Below are 20,374 nucleotides of genomic sequence, written 5' to 3' on the forward strand. Positions count from 1 at the left end.
GATGCCTGGAGGATACAGTAGAAAGAAGAGAGGGGGAGGGAGAGGGGGAATGGATGATGAGTGTCAGTACGGAGGGTATACAGTTGTACAGGCGAAAGACCTTGAACATGGGAGATGGAGGAGAGGAGGAGGCAAGAACAGGGAGAGGGAGCGGGAGAAGGAGGGATGAAAAGTGTAATGGGTCATGGTAGCAACAGGAGTTGTATTAATGGCACATGGATGTAGGGAGCAGTAATGGAGTGACGTGATCGAGAGAAAGATCGAGAAAGGACCGGAAGTGCAGAAGAAGATGGGGGGGAGCACAGGGAAAGCGACAAGAGTGAGAGTGATAGAAGAAAGAGAGGTGTAATGAGGGAGACAGGGAGGTTAATTCACATACGGAGAAAGAACTCTCCTAAGAGACTCTGAGACGCGTTTGGAGACGCTGAACGATTAGTGTAACTCACTGTGTGTCCCACATATTACCTGTCCATTTTACCTACATCTCCCTCTTGCTGTACCCCTTATATATCCATCCCCCTGGCAGAACGGATAACCCTCCACCCCCTGGTCATCATGTCAACTGTGCCTCCTGTTGCCATGTCAAAAACACCCCCACCACCTGCTCCAAAATTAGAGCCTGTATCCAATCTCAACTTCCTGCCTGCCCTTATTAGCAATTAGTCCCACTTTAGAAGTAAAGTTTGGACCAGAATATTATGTATATGTCTATAGGGAATGAGATGCTCTGGAAAAAGAGCAAAATGGCAAATTAGCTGAAGAGATTGCGGTGCAAGAGTTGCACACTACTAAATGATATATGAAACACCAACAGAGATTTAATGAATAAATAAATAACCTTGTGGCTAAAAAAGAAACATGCCAGAAAGAAATGTAATGAAATGATGGTGTCTCAGAAAAGAAGCAGAAGTAAATCAATCAAAAAGGTTGAATAAGGAGAATGGGAAAAAAAAGGCACAGTGATCAGAAATTAGTAAAAGTAAGGACAAGAAGAAAATATGTTCTGAAAATGTGGGCAAACCCATACAGCAAAGACAACAAAGACACAATACCTGAATTTGTGGTGATTTAGAAAGAAAGGCTTGACTAAACAACAGCTTTCTTCTCTTCCTCTCCCCCTTTCTTCGCCTCGTTTGGCTCACTTAAAAAGAAAGGCTAAGGTGTCACACCTGTAGCTGGTCACCTAAAAAAAAAAGAGCGATGGGAAGAAAAGACCGAGCAAAGTAGTGCTGTGGTAATTAGAAAAGAATCAGCCAAAATGTAAAAAAGAAAAAAAGAAAAGAAAAACCTATTACAACAAAAGCAAAAGCAACAAGCGTTTCAGGAGATTCAAGCTTTCTAGGAACCAAAGATAGAAGAGTAAAGTGTTATATATCCGTTAACCCAGAGGCAGGGTGAGGAGGAGGACGAGATAGAGAGGTGGTATTCTCTTTCCAAGATTGATTCTGTTTTTACTAAGAAGAGGATGAGAGATGGAAAGAGAGGGAGAGAGAGAGAGAGAGAGAGAGAGAGAGAGAGAGAGAGAGAGAGAGAGAGAGAGAGAGAGAGAGAGAGAAAATGATTGAGGGGACCAGGCAGCGATTCATTTTGAAATCTGGGTTACTTCTCTCAGGAGAGGGTGAGGGAGGTAGAGGAAGGAGGACGGATGAGACAGAAGCTGCCATTTTGCCACCACCAATACAGTATGGACAGGCAAGCGCCAACTGTTTGAATCTCACTTCCCCTTGTGCCAGACGGAGCAAGGAAAGGAGAAGAGAAAGAGTATCCAGTCTGGAAGAAAAGAGCGCTTTAGAGGTGGAGAGCGAAAGAAATGGCTAGTTAAGTGCAGCTAAAACAGGAAATAAACAGTTATAAGTCATGGAGTTTGCAGCAGATCCAGATGACTGAAGGATCAACAGGCCTATGAAATAAACAACCCTGTTAATCTTTTCTGCAACAGTTAACAGTATGTTCACAGCATCTGAAATTTCTTCTGAGTGGTGACATGATAACACTGCTACACTGTGCACTGAAACCAGGTCAGCTAAGCCTGATGGGAAGAGTAGTTTCCAAGAAAAGGGTCTGTTTGTCAATTGATTGCCCATGCATTGCATGCACGTGCAAACACACACACACACACACACACACACACACACACACACACACACACACACACACACACACACACACACACACACACTTAATTAAACACATACTAAGCCTTAAAGGAACAGTTCAACATTTTGGGAGGTTTATTTATTTGCTTTCTTGCCAAGAGTTAGATGAAAAAATGTATAATGTATAATGTAAGTATGTATATGGTATGTGTAGCTAGAGCCTGAAGCTGGTTATCTTAGCTTAGCATAAAGACTGAAAGGAAACGGGGGAAAACAGCAACCCTTTTCCAAAAATCATTATAATTACAGAAATCAAAGTGTAAAAACAGTTTGCTGTTTTTTGAGGGGGGTTATGTGCCAGACTATTTCTTGTTTCTATTACCAGTTGCCAGGCAACCAGCAAAGACTTGGACTACTATGTGTTAATTTGTGAGTTGCAGGGGTGCCGGTAGGTAGATGTCTTTTTTACCTTTGCCAGGATATCTATTTGTGGTTTTTATGCTAAGCTAACCAGCAGCTGGCTTTAGCTTCATATTTACCATGCAGATGTGAGAATGATATCAATCTTCTCATCTAACTTTCAGCAAGAAAGTGAATAAGCATATTTCCTAAAATGTCAAACTATCCCTTTAACCCTAAAACTCAATTGCTTCCCTTGTTGGAACAATGTTTTGTCCCTATGGTTATGGTAGTTGAGTCCCCATAAAGTGGCTGTGTGAACAAATGTTAGTCCCCACAATGTCAGTAGTACAAGTACACACACACACACACACACACACACACACACACACACACACACACACACACACACACACACACACACACACACACTCCATGTGTGCACATGGTCTATGGACAATCTTGGGAGAAGATAGCAGCAGGCGGGAGCAGAGATGCAGGCAGGCAGGGGACGAAGGGGTGGATTGGAGTGGGACGGAGAGACTGAGAGAGAGAGCGAAGGGTTGAAGGTCTAATTAATGGAAATGTAGGTTATTAGTCTCCTGATGAGGACACTGGCAGAGAATTAATTAACAATTATAATTAGCAAGATTGTTAGAGAGCAAAATGGTGTCAGCCAGCAAGATAAGAGTGAGCTAGCGTGCATAAGTGTGTGTGTGTGTGTGTGTGTGTGTGTGTGTGTGTGTGTGTGTGTGTTGGACGCTGTCATTATTACTGTATGTGAAAAAAAAACAGCTGTGTGAACATGCCCTATCTGACAATGATATATGTCATTTCAGCATTAGTCATGCAGAACTAGCTGCTGATTGGAAATGATAGGGGGCTTTCCTTCACACAAACTGTCACCAGACCTTTCTCTATAGAACTGCCATTAATGTCTTATCTTATCTTGGATGAGTCATGTTCTTGTTCTGTTGTCACAAATAAATGCGGAAGATGTCCTTAGTAATGAGAGAGAGAGGGGCACAGAAGTATGAGCTTGTAGACCATGCACTCCTCAGTAATCAGTGCATTGAAAAACAAAGCACATAAACAGCGCACAATGCTTGCCCTCCATGCGGTGTGATGAGTAAGCACAGGTGGCTCTAAAGTGTCTGTGTCAGGGTGCGTTTGTATGGCAATCGGAGCATGCTTTACAGTGTTTGATCCCAGGCCATAAAATTGAGCTGGTGTTCAGCCAGCCAATGATACATTAAGGCTGTAAACTAAGACAACGTACACACACAGATTTGGCCTGCATGATTAAGAGCAGAAGTAGAATGCTATAAAACACAAATAGAAGTGAAGATAAAATGAAATATAGAGATGACAACAGAAAAAGAGAGGATAGATCATTGAAGAAGACACCCCCCAAAATCACAATCCGTTTCTTAGTCATTTTTACAATAATCACTATGACAGTCCTGGAAGCTGTGCACCTTCCATATACCCCAGCCCCCTTCGCTTATTCTCTCTCAGTCTACAGATGGCTATCTTATTATTTCTGACCATGGCTTAATGAAACAGAAAATTCTCCTCCGATGGAATCTTTTTTGGGGGAGCAATCAGCACTTCACCAATTACACGCATCCATTATCGCCTAATGAGCGCTCACTTGCATCAAGCATCGGCATCAACCTGGCTGGCTGGCTAGCTGGCTGGCTGGCTGGCTGGCTTTCTCCTCCAATGAAATTAAGGTAAAGTAAGTTGACTTGCCTAACTGTTGTTTGTGGAATCGGGGGAGAAGTGATGTCTGAGGTAATCATATCTGCCTGTTAAATTTGTCTCTTTAGAACCAATTGGCTCTGTTGCTTGTATTGGTTTAGTGGTCGGCTGTGTTTTTGGAAGAGAGCAACAAACCTCAATGCCAGTCAGATGAGACATTTGGCAGGCGACTAGGGCTTAACAACATGGCCTACAAAGTCTCAGTGTTGAAGCAAATAAGCCTGCTCTCCATATTTACCCAGTGACCTGCCTGTCATTGCCACAACATCTGCTAAAATGGAAAATCATAAGGATAAATGACGGACAGTTGTGTACATTAAATCAAATCTATCGGATAAAATTATGGATTTTGGTTCGTGGATGGCTCAGGAGGGACAGCCAAACATCTTAGAGACTGGTCTGAGAATCTCTTTATACATTACACCAGATTAGTGTCAGGAATAATGTTTAATTTTCTTGCAATTTGTCACAGCAATGGGGTTAACACTTTTGCATACGCCATATCCGTGTCACATTCTCATTAGGGGCTGAGCCCCCCTAAAGGTCTGATCCTAGAATCACCCCTGTTGCTACTTCATACTTGTACTCCACTACACCTCAGAGGGAAATGTTGTAATGTTTACTCCACTACATTTATCTGACAGCTTTTGCTTTATTGCTTCACGCTGGGCTTGTTTCTGCAACAGCTCATTGAGTATCGGATACAATTAAAACTATTGACATTGGTCCAGTATTAAACGAGATCGCTGCAGTCGGCAACGGCGAAACAAGCTACAATGTAAGTTAATAGGACGTCAATTGTACAGCTTGTTTTTACGTTCATAACAGTGCTCGATTTGCCACTGACAGGCTCAGATTAATATTCTAAGTGTCTGACAACATTATGGAAAGGATTTCTAAGGAGGTCGACCTTTCTGTTAAAGAGTAAGATCCTTTTTTTAAAACATAAAAAGTCCGCGAAATTGCGTTCGGTGAACCCACCAGACTCCATGTAAATAAACAGTAATATTAGCATCGTAAAATGGGCATTCTAAAACATCTCTGAGCTCTGAGCAGTGCTTGCTCTGGCTGTCTTGAGCCTGTGCGTGTAGGGTGCAGACTATTTCATTACAATTTCGGGTCTGTCAGTCACAGTGAAAACCGGGGACATTTCTGGGGACAGCTCACCAGGTCACAGGTCACCAAAACCGGGGACTGTATCCGGAAACCAGGGACGTCTGGTCACCCTATGCTATGCCCCCTCTCCATACCCTTGTAGCAGAGAGAGAGAGAGAGTGCAGGGCAGAGGGGTTGTTTAGTTGAATATGTCAGTGATGTCTGCCTGACTCATTGATTCTTTATCTGACTGAGGTCTGTGCAACTTAGTATGGCCCTGACCATGGCCCTGACCATGCCTCTGATATATCAGTAACCTAACTGTGCTGTGCATTGATAAATCTATGGCACTGTCCATGGTTGAAGTAGCAGATGGATTTTTCACTGAGTCCCGCCCTTCTGACAGTTATGTTTTGAATCGATAATATTCTCTAAACTATATATCTGGGGGCCTTGTTGTGGGTGCACACAATGAAGTAGGTCTGTTCCCCCTGTTAAAAATGAACAAATCTACTGTCTACTGTGTACAGTGAGTCTTTTTTACAGAAACCAACTACAATGTAAAATAATGCTTTTAGAGCGGTGAGAGTGAATCAGAACAGTTAAGTTGCAGGCCGTAAAACCAAAACTAGCTGAAAGACACCAAAATGCTTCATAGAGCTGAGGGGAGCGGCACAGTCAGGTGATAATACTCTGTGGGCTCAAGTTCATGTGATCCATTATTAATATAATAATATAAAATATTGATTATAGCCGCTTTAAACAAGACAAGTACGATATGACTATTACATATTTTGTATATTTTTCTGTCTATATAAATATAGTTTTATCCTTCTATTCATTATGTTTCTATTGTCAGAATGTAAATATTTTACGAATTAAAAACTCGAAAAATATAAAAAATTGGGTTTGGAAGATCCTGCCTCTACTGAAGTCGAAGCCTTGAGTATAATGAGTTTGGGACCGCAGCCAAGCCAATAGATAATTTACTAGCATGAGCAAAACAGGCATGTGAGCTGAAGCGTATTACTATTCACAGTATGTGCAAAATACTAACAAGAACTCAAAGCCTCAGCTGTAGGCTGCAAAACCTTTCTTAGTGCTACAGCGAGGAAGAGACGGTTGTGAACAAAATGTGCTCAAGGGGAAGGATGAAAGCAGGAGGGCAAGAGACTCAGGGTAAGAGGGGCGACTGGATAATGAGGCGAGGGGAGAACAAGGTAAAGTCTGAGGATATCTTAATCTTTATCCCAGTTTTCTAGGATGAATTCCCTTTGGTAGGTGGCTTTAAACACACACACACACACACACACACACACACACACACACACACACACACACACACACACACACACACACACACACACACACACAGAGGCAAACAGGGATGTAGTATGAATACTTATTGTGTCCTAGATGTGGTGGTGGCAATATCGCTTTAAACATGTTGGCCGCAGCATACAGAGACTCATGTTTCTGTTGATGTTACCGCTCTATCTTAAGGACTGTTCTTAAGCACACAAAGCGAATAATTATTTCCACTTTACATTCTGACAATAGAAACAGACAAATCCTGAAGCATCAAAATACCAAAATGACATGCAAATAAAGTAGACCTACATTAGAGCTAAACTGATTAGTCCAATAATTGTTCAGTTGATCCAGAAAATTAATTAGCAATAGATAATAGATCATATATTTAATTTCTTAAGCCAAATGCCAAACATTCTCTGGCTCCACCTACTCAAATGTATTTGTGTGCTTTCCTCTGTTCTACATTTATATAAAATAATTGTTTTGGACTGTTGGTCATTGACTTTAGGCTCTGGGAAATTGTGATGGATATTTTCTTATTTTCTGACATTTATAGAACAATTAATAGAGAAAATATTCATGGGATTAATTGATAATGACAATACATTTTAGTTACATCAGTGGTCTACATCTTTTTTTGATAATCTAAAAAAAAACTTATGTGTCCTTTTGCTGGGGCAGGATGGACCAGTTTCATTATGGGCATAATGCAGTACAAGAACAGGAAATACAACCTGCTTCAGTGTGTTTAATAGCTTGAGTTTAAGCATCCACAGATAGCCTGGTGAACCAAATTAAGTGCATGCATTTGCATAAAAAATGATATTTGCATTATTGTGTAAACACACTGTGTTCATTACCATTACAACTAATCAAACAGTCACAGATTGCCAATCATAAAAAAGATCATAAAAAGCAAGCAAACATGCAACAGACAGATACACATGCAACAGAAACTAAATACTTTTTTGTTTGTGCACATAATCTTACACACACACACACACACACACACACACACACACACAGCCAAACAGTGTGCTTTAGCGCTGGGTCAGTTAACTAATTTTGTCCCTTGTTGTGGTTTATTGTGGCTCATGTGAAAATGGCCAAAGCGAGAGATTCGCTGTGTAGCTGGGGAAAAAGCACAAGATGAAAGGGTGCTCGGGTGTTTTTTTTACCTTCAGAGATCAAGCCGATGGGTTGTAGAACCCTGCGGCGCTGCACACATGATGAAAGGAAAACAGCGCTCTCCTTCCACATGTACTGTACATGTGTGAGTACAGTGTGTGCAGATATACATCGATATAGATTTAGTTATTCAGTAGAAAGACAACAGTGTCAGCAAAAGACTAGTAAAAGAAACGCTAGAGAATTTATCAATACAATGCATTAGACAGGTAAATCCACAGGGAGAACAGAATGATTTTAAGGAAGGGATAAGCAGAGATAGAGAAGAGAATAAATTAAATGACAGAGTCAGTCAGGGGAAATAGAATTGAAAGAAAATCAAAACAGAGAGAAGAAGGAAACCTGTTATTGGCAGAATACTGAGAGAGATGGAGGGTGAGGGGTGCAGGCGCGTGAGGGCCACTGCAGTGCATAGCAAGAGACGATTCCAGTGTCGCTGGAGAGAGAAAGAATGAGAAAGAGAGACGAAGACAGGAAGAGAGTGAGAGAAAGTGTTAAGCCCTGCACCACAGACATGCGATACAAATCCCCAGGGACCCGGTGGCAGATCAGTACAGGATCAATCTGCTGCACCTCAGCAGGGACGCACCACACTCCTTCCATTCCCACACACCGTTCATGAGTGTGTGTGTGTGTCACTGTACTGTGTGAGTGTGTGTGTATGACTATTATATGTAAGTGACTGAGGACTGGGAAGTGCTGTAGGAGGGGGGAGAAGGGAGATGGAGGGGAAAAGAATGGAGCAGGTGGGGGGTTGAACAGTGATAGAAAGCTGTGTTGGGTGCAGATATTTATCAACTGACCAATCCAGACCATGCATATTTTACAACTTCAAGCTAAAAGCATAGCTGGTCAGCATCCACTAAATATAATGTATATTAATATATTTAATCAAATAAAAATGGTATTCCTGTACTGTATATGCCTAAAAAGGCCCAAAAGCAAATACATCACTGCTGGCATCTAACTGTACCCAGCTCGAAGATAAATGACAGAACACAATGCGAGTGAAAGAAATCCCACATGGGAGATCAAAGATCAGTTTATCCCCTCTACTCTCCCATCATAGCCATACTGTAAGAGAGAAAAGCATAACACTGACCTCAGATGAGTGTTTGGGGACACCATGATCCAACTGCCTGTAACTCAATCTTATTAGAGCGTTAAGTCATTACCGCATGTACACACAGAGGCCTCACAATGCAATTAGCCATTAGCCCATCACACTGACAAAGCATGGCTAATTAGCAGATCGCAGACGCACAGGGAGCAGAACAAAACATATTTAATATCCCCATCAACACTCTTGCAGAATATCATGTGTCAGGTACTGTTTAGATGTTTTGTCATGCTTGGTTGAGCAGCATCTTTAAAGAACCAAGTCATATTTATGAATACATTTAAAACTAGCTTTGAGAACCAGAAAAGAGATTTTCCACAAAGGACGATGAAACTTAAAACTATTTCTAATTCAGTTTATCTTTCTGTCTTTACCACAATATTTGACTCTACTATATATCTTTATACTCTATTCCTGATATAATAAATTATCTTCATGAAGGTTATCACCCCCCACCCCCCCAAAAAAAAACTAAAAAAAAAAAACTAAAAGGCTATCAATGCAAATATCACACAGGTATATGGATGAATTCCCAGAGAGCTGCATCAAGGGTCAGGTCTGTTTGAATTATGTTGTGATCAGCAGATTTGTTGTATTACAAATAGAGCTTGTCAGGTGGCTGTTGGCTGAGGTTGAGAGTTGAGGCAAAGTGTTTGGCGTGTTGCTCTTTTTGAGGGTGAAAGAAGTGGATTATGTTAGGTCAGCTCTGGCAAGATCAAAGCAAAAGTCTGACAAGAACCGAGAAACCTATGAGAAATATACAGTATGCAAGCATGCGCACGCACACACACATGCACCCACGCACACACACACACACACACACACGCACGCACGCACGCACGCACGCACACACACACACACACACACACACACACACACACTTTGGCAGAGGACTGCCTGTCAGAATGCCAAAGAAATTACTCTTTGAGCTCTCCATAAATTTACTTTGAAGGAGTTCTGACTGGGTAATAGCTTGTATGGAAAATACTGTCACAAGAGAAAACACACACACACACACACACACACACACACACACACACACACACGCCTGCACGGCACAAACACAATCTCAAAGCCCCTTATTTACAATCGCATTCGTGACAAAAGAATTGGAAGGAAACACAGCACCACTGGCATTAATTAAAGAGAATCATATTTTATGAAGCAATTCTCAGGAAGTAAGTGCAGCACTGACCCTCCAGCCCCACCCCAGACAGACAATGTCAAATAAACTAACACATTTAAATTAGGGCATAGACCAGACCAGTCTGAGCTAGGAGCAACATCACCCTACTAGCAGCCCGCCTTAGCAACCCGTAAGTAGGCCTATAGTGTTTGCGAGGTTACTAGAGCAGAACTGGGCCTTGTACAATGCTGAAAACACACACACTGGTTTCTGTGGGTATATGTGCCCTGTCACTGCGGTAGGATAAGCTTTTCATGGTGCAACATGCAGACCCTAGACCTGGTGAGTATAACGTGTGGCACTCCTGTGTTTCCTTGATATAATTCATGGCCGATTCAGCCAATGAAGACCCTGTTTGAATTCTGGAGCACCACACGTATTGCTTCCCAGGTAACGGGCCAATAGAGAGAGGGGATGAGCTTGAGGCTGCACCAGGATCTCTTACAAACTCAGGCACTAGACTAGCCTGGAGCACACTGCACTAGGCTGGACTGGACTGTTCAATACATACAACTGGACCAGACAATAAATCTGATAAATCAAAGCAGATTCAAACAACAAGGTTAGTCAAAAGAGGAGCAATTCAGCATAATAAAACAAATTGAACCTGACTACTCTAATCTGGAATTGATGGATCAGAACAGGCAGGACAGTGCAAAGCAGGGTGCAAGACTATACGGCAAACTCAAGAGACAAATAGCTCAAAACAGACAGTGAATGTTCCTCCGGTAACCAAATCTGTGAACCAAATTTTACACAAAAGACATGGATCAGCAGTATGTGTGAAGCATGTATAGAATGTGAGCGTTTGTGAAGCCACACATGTGCCCGTGTGTGATGATCGGGCTACTTGAGGCGATGCTTTAGATTGCAGCTTGGTGAGTGCTAGAGGAAGATGAGGATCATTGGCTGAGTGATGTACGCATTGTGTGTGAAATATGCATGCACAGCAAAGTGTGTGTGTGTGTGTGTGTGTGTGTGTGTGTGTGTGTGTGTGTGTGTATGTGTGTGTGTGTGTGTGTGTGTGTGTGAGTATGTGTGTGTGTTTCAGAAATAGGGGGAGAGGAAAAACAGAGGGAGAGAATCATGCTGCAGTGGGCTTTTACAAATGATTACTGCACATGCAATACACGTACATTAAATGGCAGGTATCCTCTCAACTTAAAACCCACACATTCAAAGACACAGAAGCACAATTCTGTCTTGACTGGTTTGAGGCTATCAGTAATACGAAGCTTTTGGGATTACATGCAGAGCAGCACAAACTGATGATTTAAAGATTAGTTGATCAACATAATATCAACACTTTATCATAGCCACTTCAAGTCAAACCAGTCCAGTCTAGATCAGCGTAGACAGCAGACACTTCACCACCATGCTGCCCCTCCACATTCTTCCAAAGTGAGCTTTTGAATACAGTATTCCACCTCCCACTGATTAAGGTCAGGACTGAGCAGAGGGGAGCATAGCAGATCTTTGACCAGTGCTTTGGGAAAAGTGAAGGACATTATGCTATATTACCCAGCAGGCACCAGGTGGTGGCGGTGCAGGGGACACCATGGCAACACCATGAAAATGCCATGGCAACACCATAGCAACTGTGGCCTCATTTGCTCGCTGGTGGTGTGGTACAGCCCAGACTTGCTACAGTGGCATGGTCGTCAGATACACACTTCAGTCACATCAGTAATAGTAACATTGTTCATTAATTATTTCATCAATCAATTAATTGATCATCAGCATCAACAATCAGTCAAAAGGAGCAAGAACACAGTATCTACTGGTCTCTGTTTTTTGCTAAGTGAGAGACAGACTGGAGACAGACAGGAATGAGCTGATTTGAAAAGAAAGTGATCAAAGGAAAAAAGCAAAAGGTCAATGGGTGGATTAATTAACAAAGAGATGTGACCACCATATGATTAAACTTTAAAAGAGGAGAGGTGAAGAGTGTTCATAACTTGTTAATGAAAACCAGGAGCAGAACAGTGGAGGAGAGCAGGAGAAAGCAAAAGAGACAGCAGACTGTGTGAGAGAAACATACTGATGTGTAAAAGCAGCGAGTGTCAAAAAGTAATGTTAGGTAGTACGAGAGGAGTGACAGACTGATAGCTATAGTAGATACAGATGAATAGAGAGTTTAGACTTTTACTTGTCTTTTTTGTCACAGGCACTAATGTCTTCACAGTCATATAGGAGGAATCGAAATTCAAAAATGATTTCAGTGTCTAGAATCGCTACAAAGCTAAAACATTTAAAACTATTTCATCTAACACTTCCTCCAAATATACCAAACTTAACTAATATATATATATACCTGTATGTATATATATGTATATATTTATTTGTACATATATATTTCTTTATAGATAAATGATAGAATTCAAATGATAATTGAATACAATAAAATATCTCAGTTAAATCACAGTATAACATGGTACATTCTCAAAAACATAGTATATTTTAATATATTCTTTTTTCTCAGCATAAAATAAACTAAATAAACAAAAATAAGCCAGAGGGTTTTTTTAAGAGTCACTTCTGTTCATGCAGTCACAGACTTAAGTATTAGCGCCTCAATAGAAATCAATAATGCTCAATGACATACCAGGTTTAAGCCCTGTTGATTGGTTGAAAATGGCCGTATTCTACTACACAGGAAGCAGTCGAACTGTTGCCGTGGTTTCCACTGTTGGGATGCAGAGTAGAGTGAGCTTACTACCTCACCGAAAGGTGCTTGCCCTGGGTCCTAAGCATTTGCTACAATTGAACTTCACAACCCATTCCACCACAAATCTTTAAAATTTCATTCAGCTAAACATGCAATGATTCTGGGACTTTCCAAAGGATGGGAAACTGAAAAAGCATTTCTCTAAAAATTGCACCACGCAGATCTAGAAAAAAAGCAATCCATGTGCAGATAAAAGGTGCAGTCTGCCCTCCTCGAAAGGCAAAGAAGTTAAAAGGGGAATTGAGAAGGTCAACTAACCCTTCGATCTGTGACGACATGCACAAACAACGCACAGTCCCTCACATAACAGGTCAACCCCCCCTTCCCCCCCTCCCTCTTTAGCCATTATCAACAGCATCCAAAAAGCTACAAAGTCTAAAAGTAGGTGTTCTTTTGCTACATCATGTCAAAGCTACATTCAACTACAATAGAAGAAGAGCTGGGCTGTGGCTGGTCTTAGTGTGAGAAATTAGGTGGATATGTTGACCTTATGAAAATGGAGAGTGTATGCATTGCAATGTTGGCAACATTGGCACAGTTTACACAGTCGATGGCTTTTGGCACAGATCACAGAAGGTACAATGCTACAGTTCACTACTCTCCCTTGAACACATAGCATTTCGTATTCATATTGGTCAGCCAGAGCCAGGTGCTGAGGACTTTAGCTCATTTATTACAATCACATCTGACCAAATTAGATTAAACTGATCCTACCTGTAAGAAAATAAGTGAAGGTGTGGAACATCTGACTCTGGCTGAAACAAATGATCTAGAGGAAAAACAATTACAATGTCTCAGATGCAAACAAATGTGCCATTGCATCGCTATAACATTGAAAGTGGGAATATTGCTCAAAGTCAAACAGTCATCTGATAATTTTGATTACAGGAGTTATTACTGACTGCATTCAGTGACGTCTCAGCTATTGTATATGCACCTCAAATTGGAACTTAAAACATTCACAGTATAGCGTTCAGTCTTATTTGCCGAAAGGATATAGTAGCTAAATGAACAAGATCATTTTCTCTGCACAAGTATCTGTGGTCCTTAGTTTTTTTAACCATTGTTACAGTGAATTTTATTGTCTATAATAGCAACATGAGTTAACATCAGGTGAATATTTTTCAAAACATCCTCAAAATATATTACCTGTAGATTGTGCATTTACAACTGTGGCACGCATGTCTGAAAAATACAATGAATCTTGTGCTTCATATAATCTATCATCTACAAACTCTGCCAAAGGTACAGTATAGTAGTGAAATACAATAATATCCTAAAAGAGCTTGATTTCAATTGCCTTTACTTCCTCTGAACAAATCCTGACTGGCCACTTTCATAAAAAATAATAAAGTTCAGCTGCACACCCCTTGCTCTGTATCATGTAGCTGCAATTATTAAACTTACCACAACCCTCTTGCACAATCGTCTCGCAAGCTTATTTGAATAATATGCAGCCATCTAGTGCCAATTACAGATATTGCACCAATCACCCACTTATGACGGTGAATTATGTGTTGTTCACATGTTGAAAGAAAAGATGGGGCTTTATCTATGAAAACAAATTACTTGGAAACCAATCTTGCTTAAAAGCTGTTGAGTGGAAATTTGGCACTGCTACTGAATCATTCCCACTTCCAACACTAGCCACATCCAGCCTCCTCTTTATTAAAACACTAACACAGTGAGAGAAATATATTGATAGAATAAAAAAGAGGGCATGGGGAGAAAAGTTTGAGTAAGAAAGAAAAGAAAAGACAGACATAAAAGAAAATCTGCTACATGTCTTTTTTGTTCTTATTGTTATTTCACTTTTAAAGTTCAGTTTGTTGATACTCAACTGGTTGGACCAGAGGAGACATGACAAGCTCCAACAGGGAGGAGGAGAAGTTGTTCCTGTTCAATCTGATTGGTTAAAAGGGTTTCTAGTAAAACATTGCATCACGTACATGGTCCTGGGGTAGAGCTAGATGGGTCTGATGGTGTCAAAGGAGGTCAAAGGGCAAATAAATAGCACTATCCTCACTGCCCATTGAAAGGTGATCAGGCAGACAGAGTGCATGAGACTGCATTGCTTTTCATATCAACTGATTTACAAAAGGGAAGAAGAGGGGGCAGTCTCTCCAACACCGAGAAGCAGTCCACCAATCCAGTTCAAAAGCCAACAGCCAATGAGGACAGGGAGCCAGAGTCGATTGACCAAACACTGGCATCTTTTGGGAGAGGGTGGGTCTCTTTACATCCCACCGAGGTGTGTTCTCAAAGCCAGAGGGAGGGAGACGTTTTGAGCATATATCTGTGTGTACATGTGTTAGTGTGCTCGTGCATGTGTGTGTGTTTGTGTGTACAAATATGACATCATTACTCACAAGTTGGAGACTACTCTTATCCATAGTTGTGACTCGGGGAGGGGAGGAGAACCGAAGATGACATCACAAAGCTCAATTCTGAGCGGAGGAGAAGTTCGGGAGCTGCTGTCCCCAGTGATGCAGTCTCGCCTTCACTCTCGTCGTCATGGGAACCATCCAAACGGATGTAGCTCACCCTGGTGTGGCGTCTCACTGTCGCCCTCACAAGAACGCGTACAATGGAGCGGGTGGCGGTGGTGTTGCTCTCACACAGAGTAGTGTTAGCAGTAGAACTACTGTCAATATCAGTTCCCGCAGTGATGGTTGCTAATTGATCACCTATGGTCACCAAGGCAGCCATATCGCTGTTGTCATCCCTGGCTCTGGCTGCCATGGCACCATGGTTCTCAATAGCAGTGGTGCTCGGTCCCACGTCTCCCTCTCTCCTCTCCCCCTGTCATACCTCGCTCTCCAGACTGGAGAAGTGGGCCGACCCTCGGCGTGAGCACAGACTCTTAGCTTTGAGTGGCAGATGGGGGGAATAGAACCTCCGTGGCTGTGGCACCGAGCGCAGTCTCTGATACTGGAGTTTGGCACTGGCCGGAGCCTGGCCTTGGCCTACCATCCCTATGCCTGCTGGTGGTGAGACGGAGGATGAGGGTGGAGGCGGGATGGGCATCGGGAGGGAGGTGGGAGACATGGACTGCTGCTGGGGTGGCGACGGTGAGGGCTGAGGTGGATGGTCTGTGGGCTGTGTGCTGAGGCTGAGGCTGAGGTTAGATTGGCTGCCTGATTTGGGCTGACTGGGATCTGGTTTAGGGGGCAGAGGCTTGGGGCGAGAACCCCCGCTGAAGCTGTGGCAGTGGGGGAGAAGCTCTTCCTGGCTATGGGAAAGCGCCGTGGCTCCTCTCTTGAAGTGGGAGGTGTGCGAGCGGCTGTGGGGATGTGGGTAAGGATGTGGTTGGGGGTAAAGGCTACAGGAACACATGGTGACCCGTCCTGCTTCTTCCCCTCTGTCCCTAGCTCGCCCCTTGCTCTTCCCTCCTCCACTCTTCCACTTTTTCTCTCCCTTCACGGGGATCTTGTCCATAGACCAGTATCTCCTAGGTGGAGGGAAGGCTGCGGGGGGTGGCGGCCACTGTGAGCCGAGCCCTCCACTCCCTCCCCCTGAGCCCCAACCTACTCCTGGCCCTGAACCCCAGAAATCAGCACCAATCCATCCCTCTGCCCGAGTTCCTAAGGAATCATCCCGACTGTTGATACTGCCCCCTTTCTCTCTGGAGGGGTAGGTGCCAAAGAACCAGCCTCCTCCGCCTATGCCCCCTATTCCAGTGCTGCTTCCCCCTGCACCTCCTTCCCAGTATCTTTCAAAGCGGCCAAACTCCCCTGACGAGCCCTCATCTGAATAACTGTCCTCTGCCCTGGCCCGGTCCCTCTCCGACTCAGACACTGCCCCCCTACCTGCTCTCCTTCCCCTCTTCCCCACCCGCTCCCTCACTCTGTCCTTCTCCTCTTCCTCATCATCATCACCCTCGTCATCCTCAGAATCCCACTCAGGGAAGGAAAGCCCTTCTCTGGTCTGTGCTTTCTCTTTTTCATAATGCATTAACAAAGGTCGGCGCTCTCCAACTCTCCCACTGTCATCTCTGTCCATCCCTCCACTTCTTCTCCGCTTAGAGGATGGAAGGAGTGGGTGGAGAGATGTTGGAGGAGTATTAGAATCATCTCCTCTTCCATTAACCCAAAATTTGACTGAAGCAGGGAGTTTGTTGAGGTTAGGATAGCGCTTACTGGGGATACGATGTCTGGAATGAGAGCGTGAGGATTTGGGACGCCTCTCCCTGTTTCTGCTGCTGTCCTCCTGTTCCCTGTCATTGCCCTCATCTCCTCCTTCTCTCCTACCTCTCTCCCTCTCTCCTTCCCATGAATCCCGTCCCTTCTCCCCAAATGAGCTCCGATACTGGGCAGAGAACGAAGAGTAGTCTTGTATTCCCCCTTCCCTCTCTCCTTCTGCCTCCCCTTCCCTCTCTGGCTCTACATCCCCCTCCTCTGGCTCAGAGCGTCTTCCCCCAATTGATTTCTTCCTTTTCTTTGTCTTCAGCTCCTTTTTCTTCTTCTTTTTCACCTTTCGCCGCTTCCTTTCTCTCTCTCGCTCTCTTTCCCTTTCTTCTCTCTTTTTCCTCTTTTTGTTCTTTTTCTTCTTCTTCTTCTCTTTCTCCTTCTCTTTTCTCCGCTTCTTTTCCCTTTTTTGCCTCTCAGCATCTCCACCCGCTCCACTCCTCTCTCTCTCACTCCAGCTTGCCCACCACTCTTGGAGCTGAGACAGTTGGCTTCCTCCTCTCTCCCTCTCTCGTTCCCTTTCTCTGTCACCCCAGGAGGTGCGTGGTTTCCTGGGGGGTATGGGTGGTGGCAGGCGCCCGTGGCTAAGGGAACGAGGCCGGATGATTGAGCGTTCCCTCTCCCTCCCCCTGCCAAGGAGGAGGCTTGACTCTTCTGTCAGCTCCTCGTCGTCATCATCATCCTCTCCATCTATTCCTCCAGTCCTATCCCGTGTGCTCCTAGAGGAGCTGTAAGAGTAGGTGGGAGAGGTGGAGCGAGAAGATGAGGCAGATGAGGACGTGGATGTGGATGAGGTGGTCGACGAAGACGAGGAGGATGTATAGTGCAAAGATGCAGAGGGCGAAGGAGGGGTGTAAGAGGGGCTGAGGGGTACTGGCACAGGAAGTGAGAGCGGGGGAGAGAGGGGGCGTGCCCTCCTCCCTCCGCCCTCCCTCACTCCATCTCGTGCTCCTCCCCTCCGCCCCAGGGGTAGAATGTTCTCATACAGTGGCCCTCCAGGCTCTTTGGGCTTCTTGGGCCTACGCTTCCTCCAGAAGGATGAGGAGAGAGGGGGAGAGGGATGTGGCAGCGGGGGTGTAGGAGGCAGAGGGGCCTGACTCTTAGAAGGCAATCTAGGAGTGCCCAGAGGTTTAACGGCCCCTTTCACTTGACCTTTCCCCTGACCTCCGCTGCCACCTCCCACCACCCTCTTCCCCACCCCGTGGTCCATGCCCTTCTCTGAATAAAAGGCCACACTGGCTGGAGGGGGCTGGGGGTGGCCCCTGGGCATAGTCTTGGGGGTCTGGGACCCTGCCTGCTGCTCCATGCAGGGCCCCAGTCCCTCAGGGTCAATGGGACCATAATATCTCTTATAGCCATCAATTCCCCCTCCCCCTCCATCAGTGGAAGCCCAGTTTGGTGGGACCTTCTGAGCAAAGGGTCCCATGTCAGTGATGGCCCCCCTTACAGCCATTGGGTTGGTGGCTGTAGCAGTTTTGGGCAGCCTCCAGCGATCCACCACAGCCAGTCTGCGGTCTGGCCGGGGCAGGAAGGTGGAGCAAGGGAGGGGTGCACCAGCAATGGGGGGGTTGGAGGGACCCAGTGCTGTCCCAGAATGCACCACGGTGGGAGGAGAGCCCGGTAGAGGTGTTTTATAGACGGGCTGCGGTTGCTGCTGTTGTGGTGGTTGCTGCTGTTGCGCCATGGCAATAACTGGGTTGGTCATAGACGTTGAGACAACATGTGGCTGGGACGGGACTGCAACCATTGAAGTGTGGTGATGAGTTGGCAAAGATTTAGCTGCTGCTGTTTCATCCTCAAAGCTACAGCAGCTATACATGCCCTGAGAAAAAGAGAGCACAAATCAAGAACACAGAGTCAGAGTTTAATCGGAGAGCAACATGAAACAGTATAGATGTACAGATGCAGCAGACTGCAGAAATCATGGCACACATGCAAAATACATTGTATTACTGTATGTGAGAGATAGAGGGACAGAGAATAAATGGAGTGGATGAGAATGGAAATCATAAAACAGCAATACAAATAAGTTTCGGTTTTCAAAAGAAATGCAAGATTGTTATTTTTCAGATAAACATCTATTCCTATTTATAGTACAGTTGTGCATTGTTTGCTTACTGTAATGGAATTGCATACATAAATGCATAAATTACAACCACAGTGGTGAAAAATCATAAATTATTATCAGGGAAGCTACAATAATCACATCCATATGGTGTGGTGTGGGCTGCTTCTGTCAAGGTCACTGTCAAAGGAACAGGATATTCAGGGTGTGAGCAGAATTGAATTTTAATTAATCTCCCGAATTGACTGAGTGGAATTGAATTGACCCTAGACCTCACATTTTCTAACACTCACACTCAGTAACAGATAAGGGCACACACAGGCAGGAACACATATGTTCTTACACATGTGTGTGCATATGGTAACATCATATTGTCCTGCTATAATGTCGTGTAGTGCACTTAATTGTAGGAACACCCCTTGTTGCCACAAAAAAGGGTTTCAAAGGGGATAAAAGTTCAAACATTAGCAGTGGAAATGTGGATATAAAATGTTGAGGCACTAAAGATAGTTTCACTTTTCAGAGAGTCATTTTGTGTGCTAGTGCAGAAAAACACTACACACACGCACACACAAAAACACTTACCCTGCTGATTGCCAGGAGAAAGTCCAATTTGCCAGAACTGGTGGCCATGCAATGGCGCAGCTTCCAGTAGACCAAGTGTTCCCAGGCAAACACCAGCAGACTGAGGCCCATAGCCACCAGCAACATGTAGAAGACCCCGGCCATGTTGTCAATATCCAGTTTACTGCTCATCACCTCAATTTTGTCATTATGGCAGATACCTGACAGCCAGAGGCGCTCCAACATCTCAATCTCATCTGGAAAAGGGACAGGTGGGGGATGAAGAAGAAAAGCAGGAAAAAGTACATGCATGAGGTTAAAAGGCAGTAAAAGAAGAGGAGGAAAGAAAAGAGAGAAAGTGGAGGGAGGCGAAGAGAATTGAAATGCACAATTAAAAAAAAATAAATAAGGTAAAGTAAGACAGGACAACACAAAACATAAAGGGGTTAAGAGATGAGGAGGGGGATCATGTTGGATATATTGTACTGAGACAGACTTACACAAGACAGACAGACAGACAGACAGACAGACAGACAGACAGATAGACAGATAGACAGACAGATAGATAGATAGATAGATAGATAGATAGATAGATAGATAGATAGATAGATAGATAGATAAATAGATAGATAGATAGATAGATAGAGTATATATAGATAAATAGATAG

General features: G+C 43.9%; 1 protein-coding gene across 1 annotated transcript in view; it reads right to left on the bottom strand.

Moving 5' to 3' along the window:
* Nucleotides 1–15,695: 15,695 nt before the first annotated feature.
* grin2db (glutamate receptor, ionotropic, N-methyl D-aspartate 2D, b) overlaps nt 15,696–20,374 on the bottom strand; it is a 28,386-nt gene continuing 23,707 nt past the window's right edge. The window contains exons 14-16 of the mRNA XM_078251837.1: nt 19,728–19,963; nt 18,338–18,899; nt 15,696–18,217 (exon numbers count right to left, since the gene is read on the bottom strand). Coding sequence (XP_078107963.1) covers nt 15,696–18,217; nt 18,338–18,899; nt 19,728–19,963 — 3,320 coding nt within the window. The remainder of the gene's footprint in view (nt 18,218–18,337; nt 18,900–19,727; nt 19,964–20,374) is intronic.

Source organism: Sander vitreus, chromosome 6, assembly GCF_031162955.1.
Source record: "Sander vitreus isolate 19-12246 chromosome 6, sanVit1, whole genome shotgun sequence".
Classification (NCBI taxonomy): Eukaryota; Metazoa; Chordata; class Actinopteri; order Perciformes; family Percidae; genus Sander; species Sander vitreus.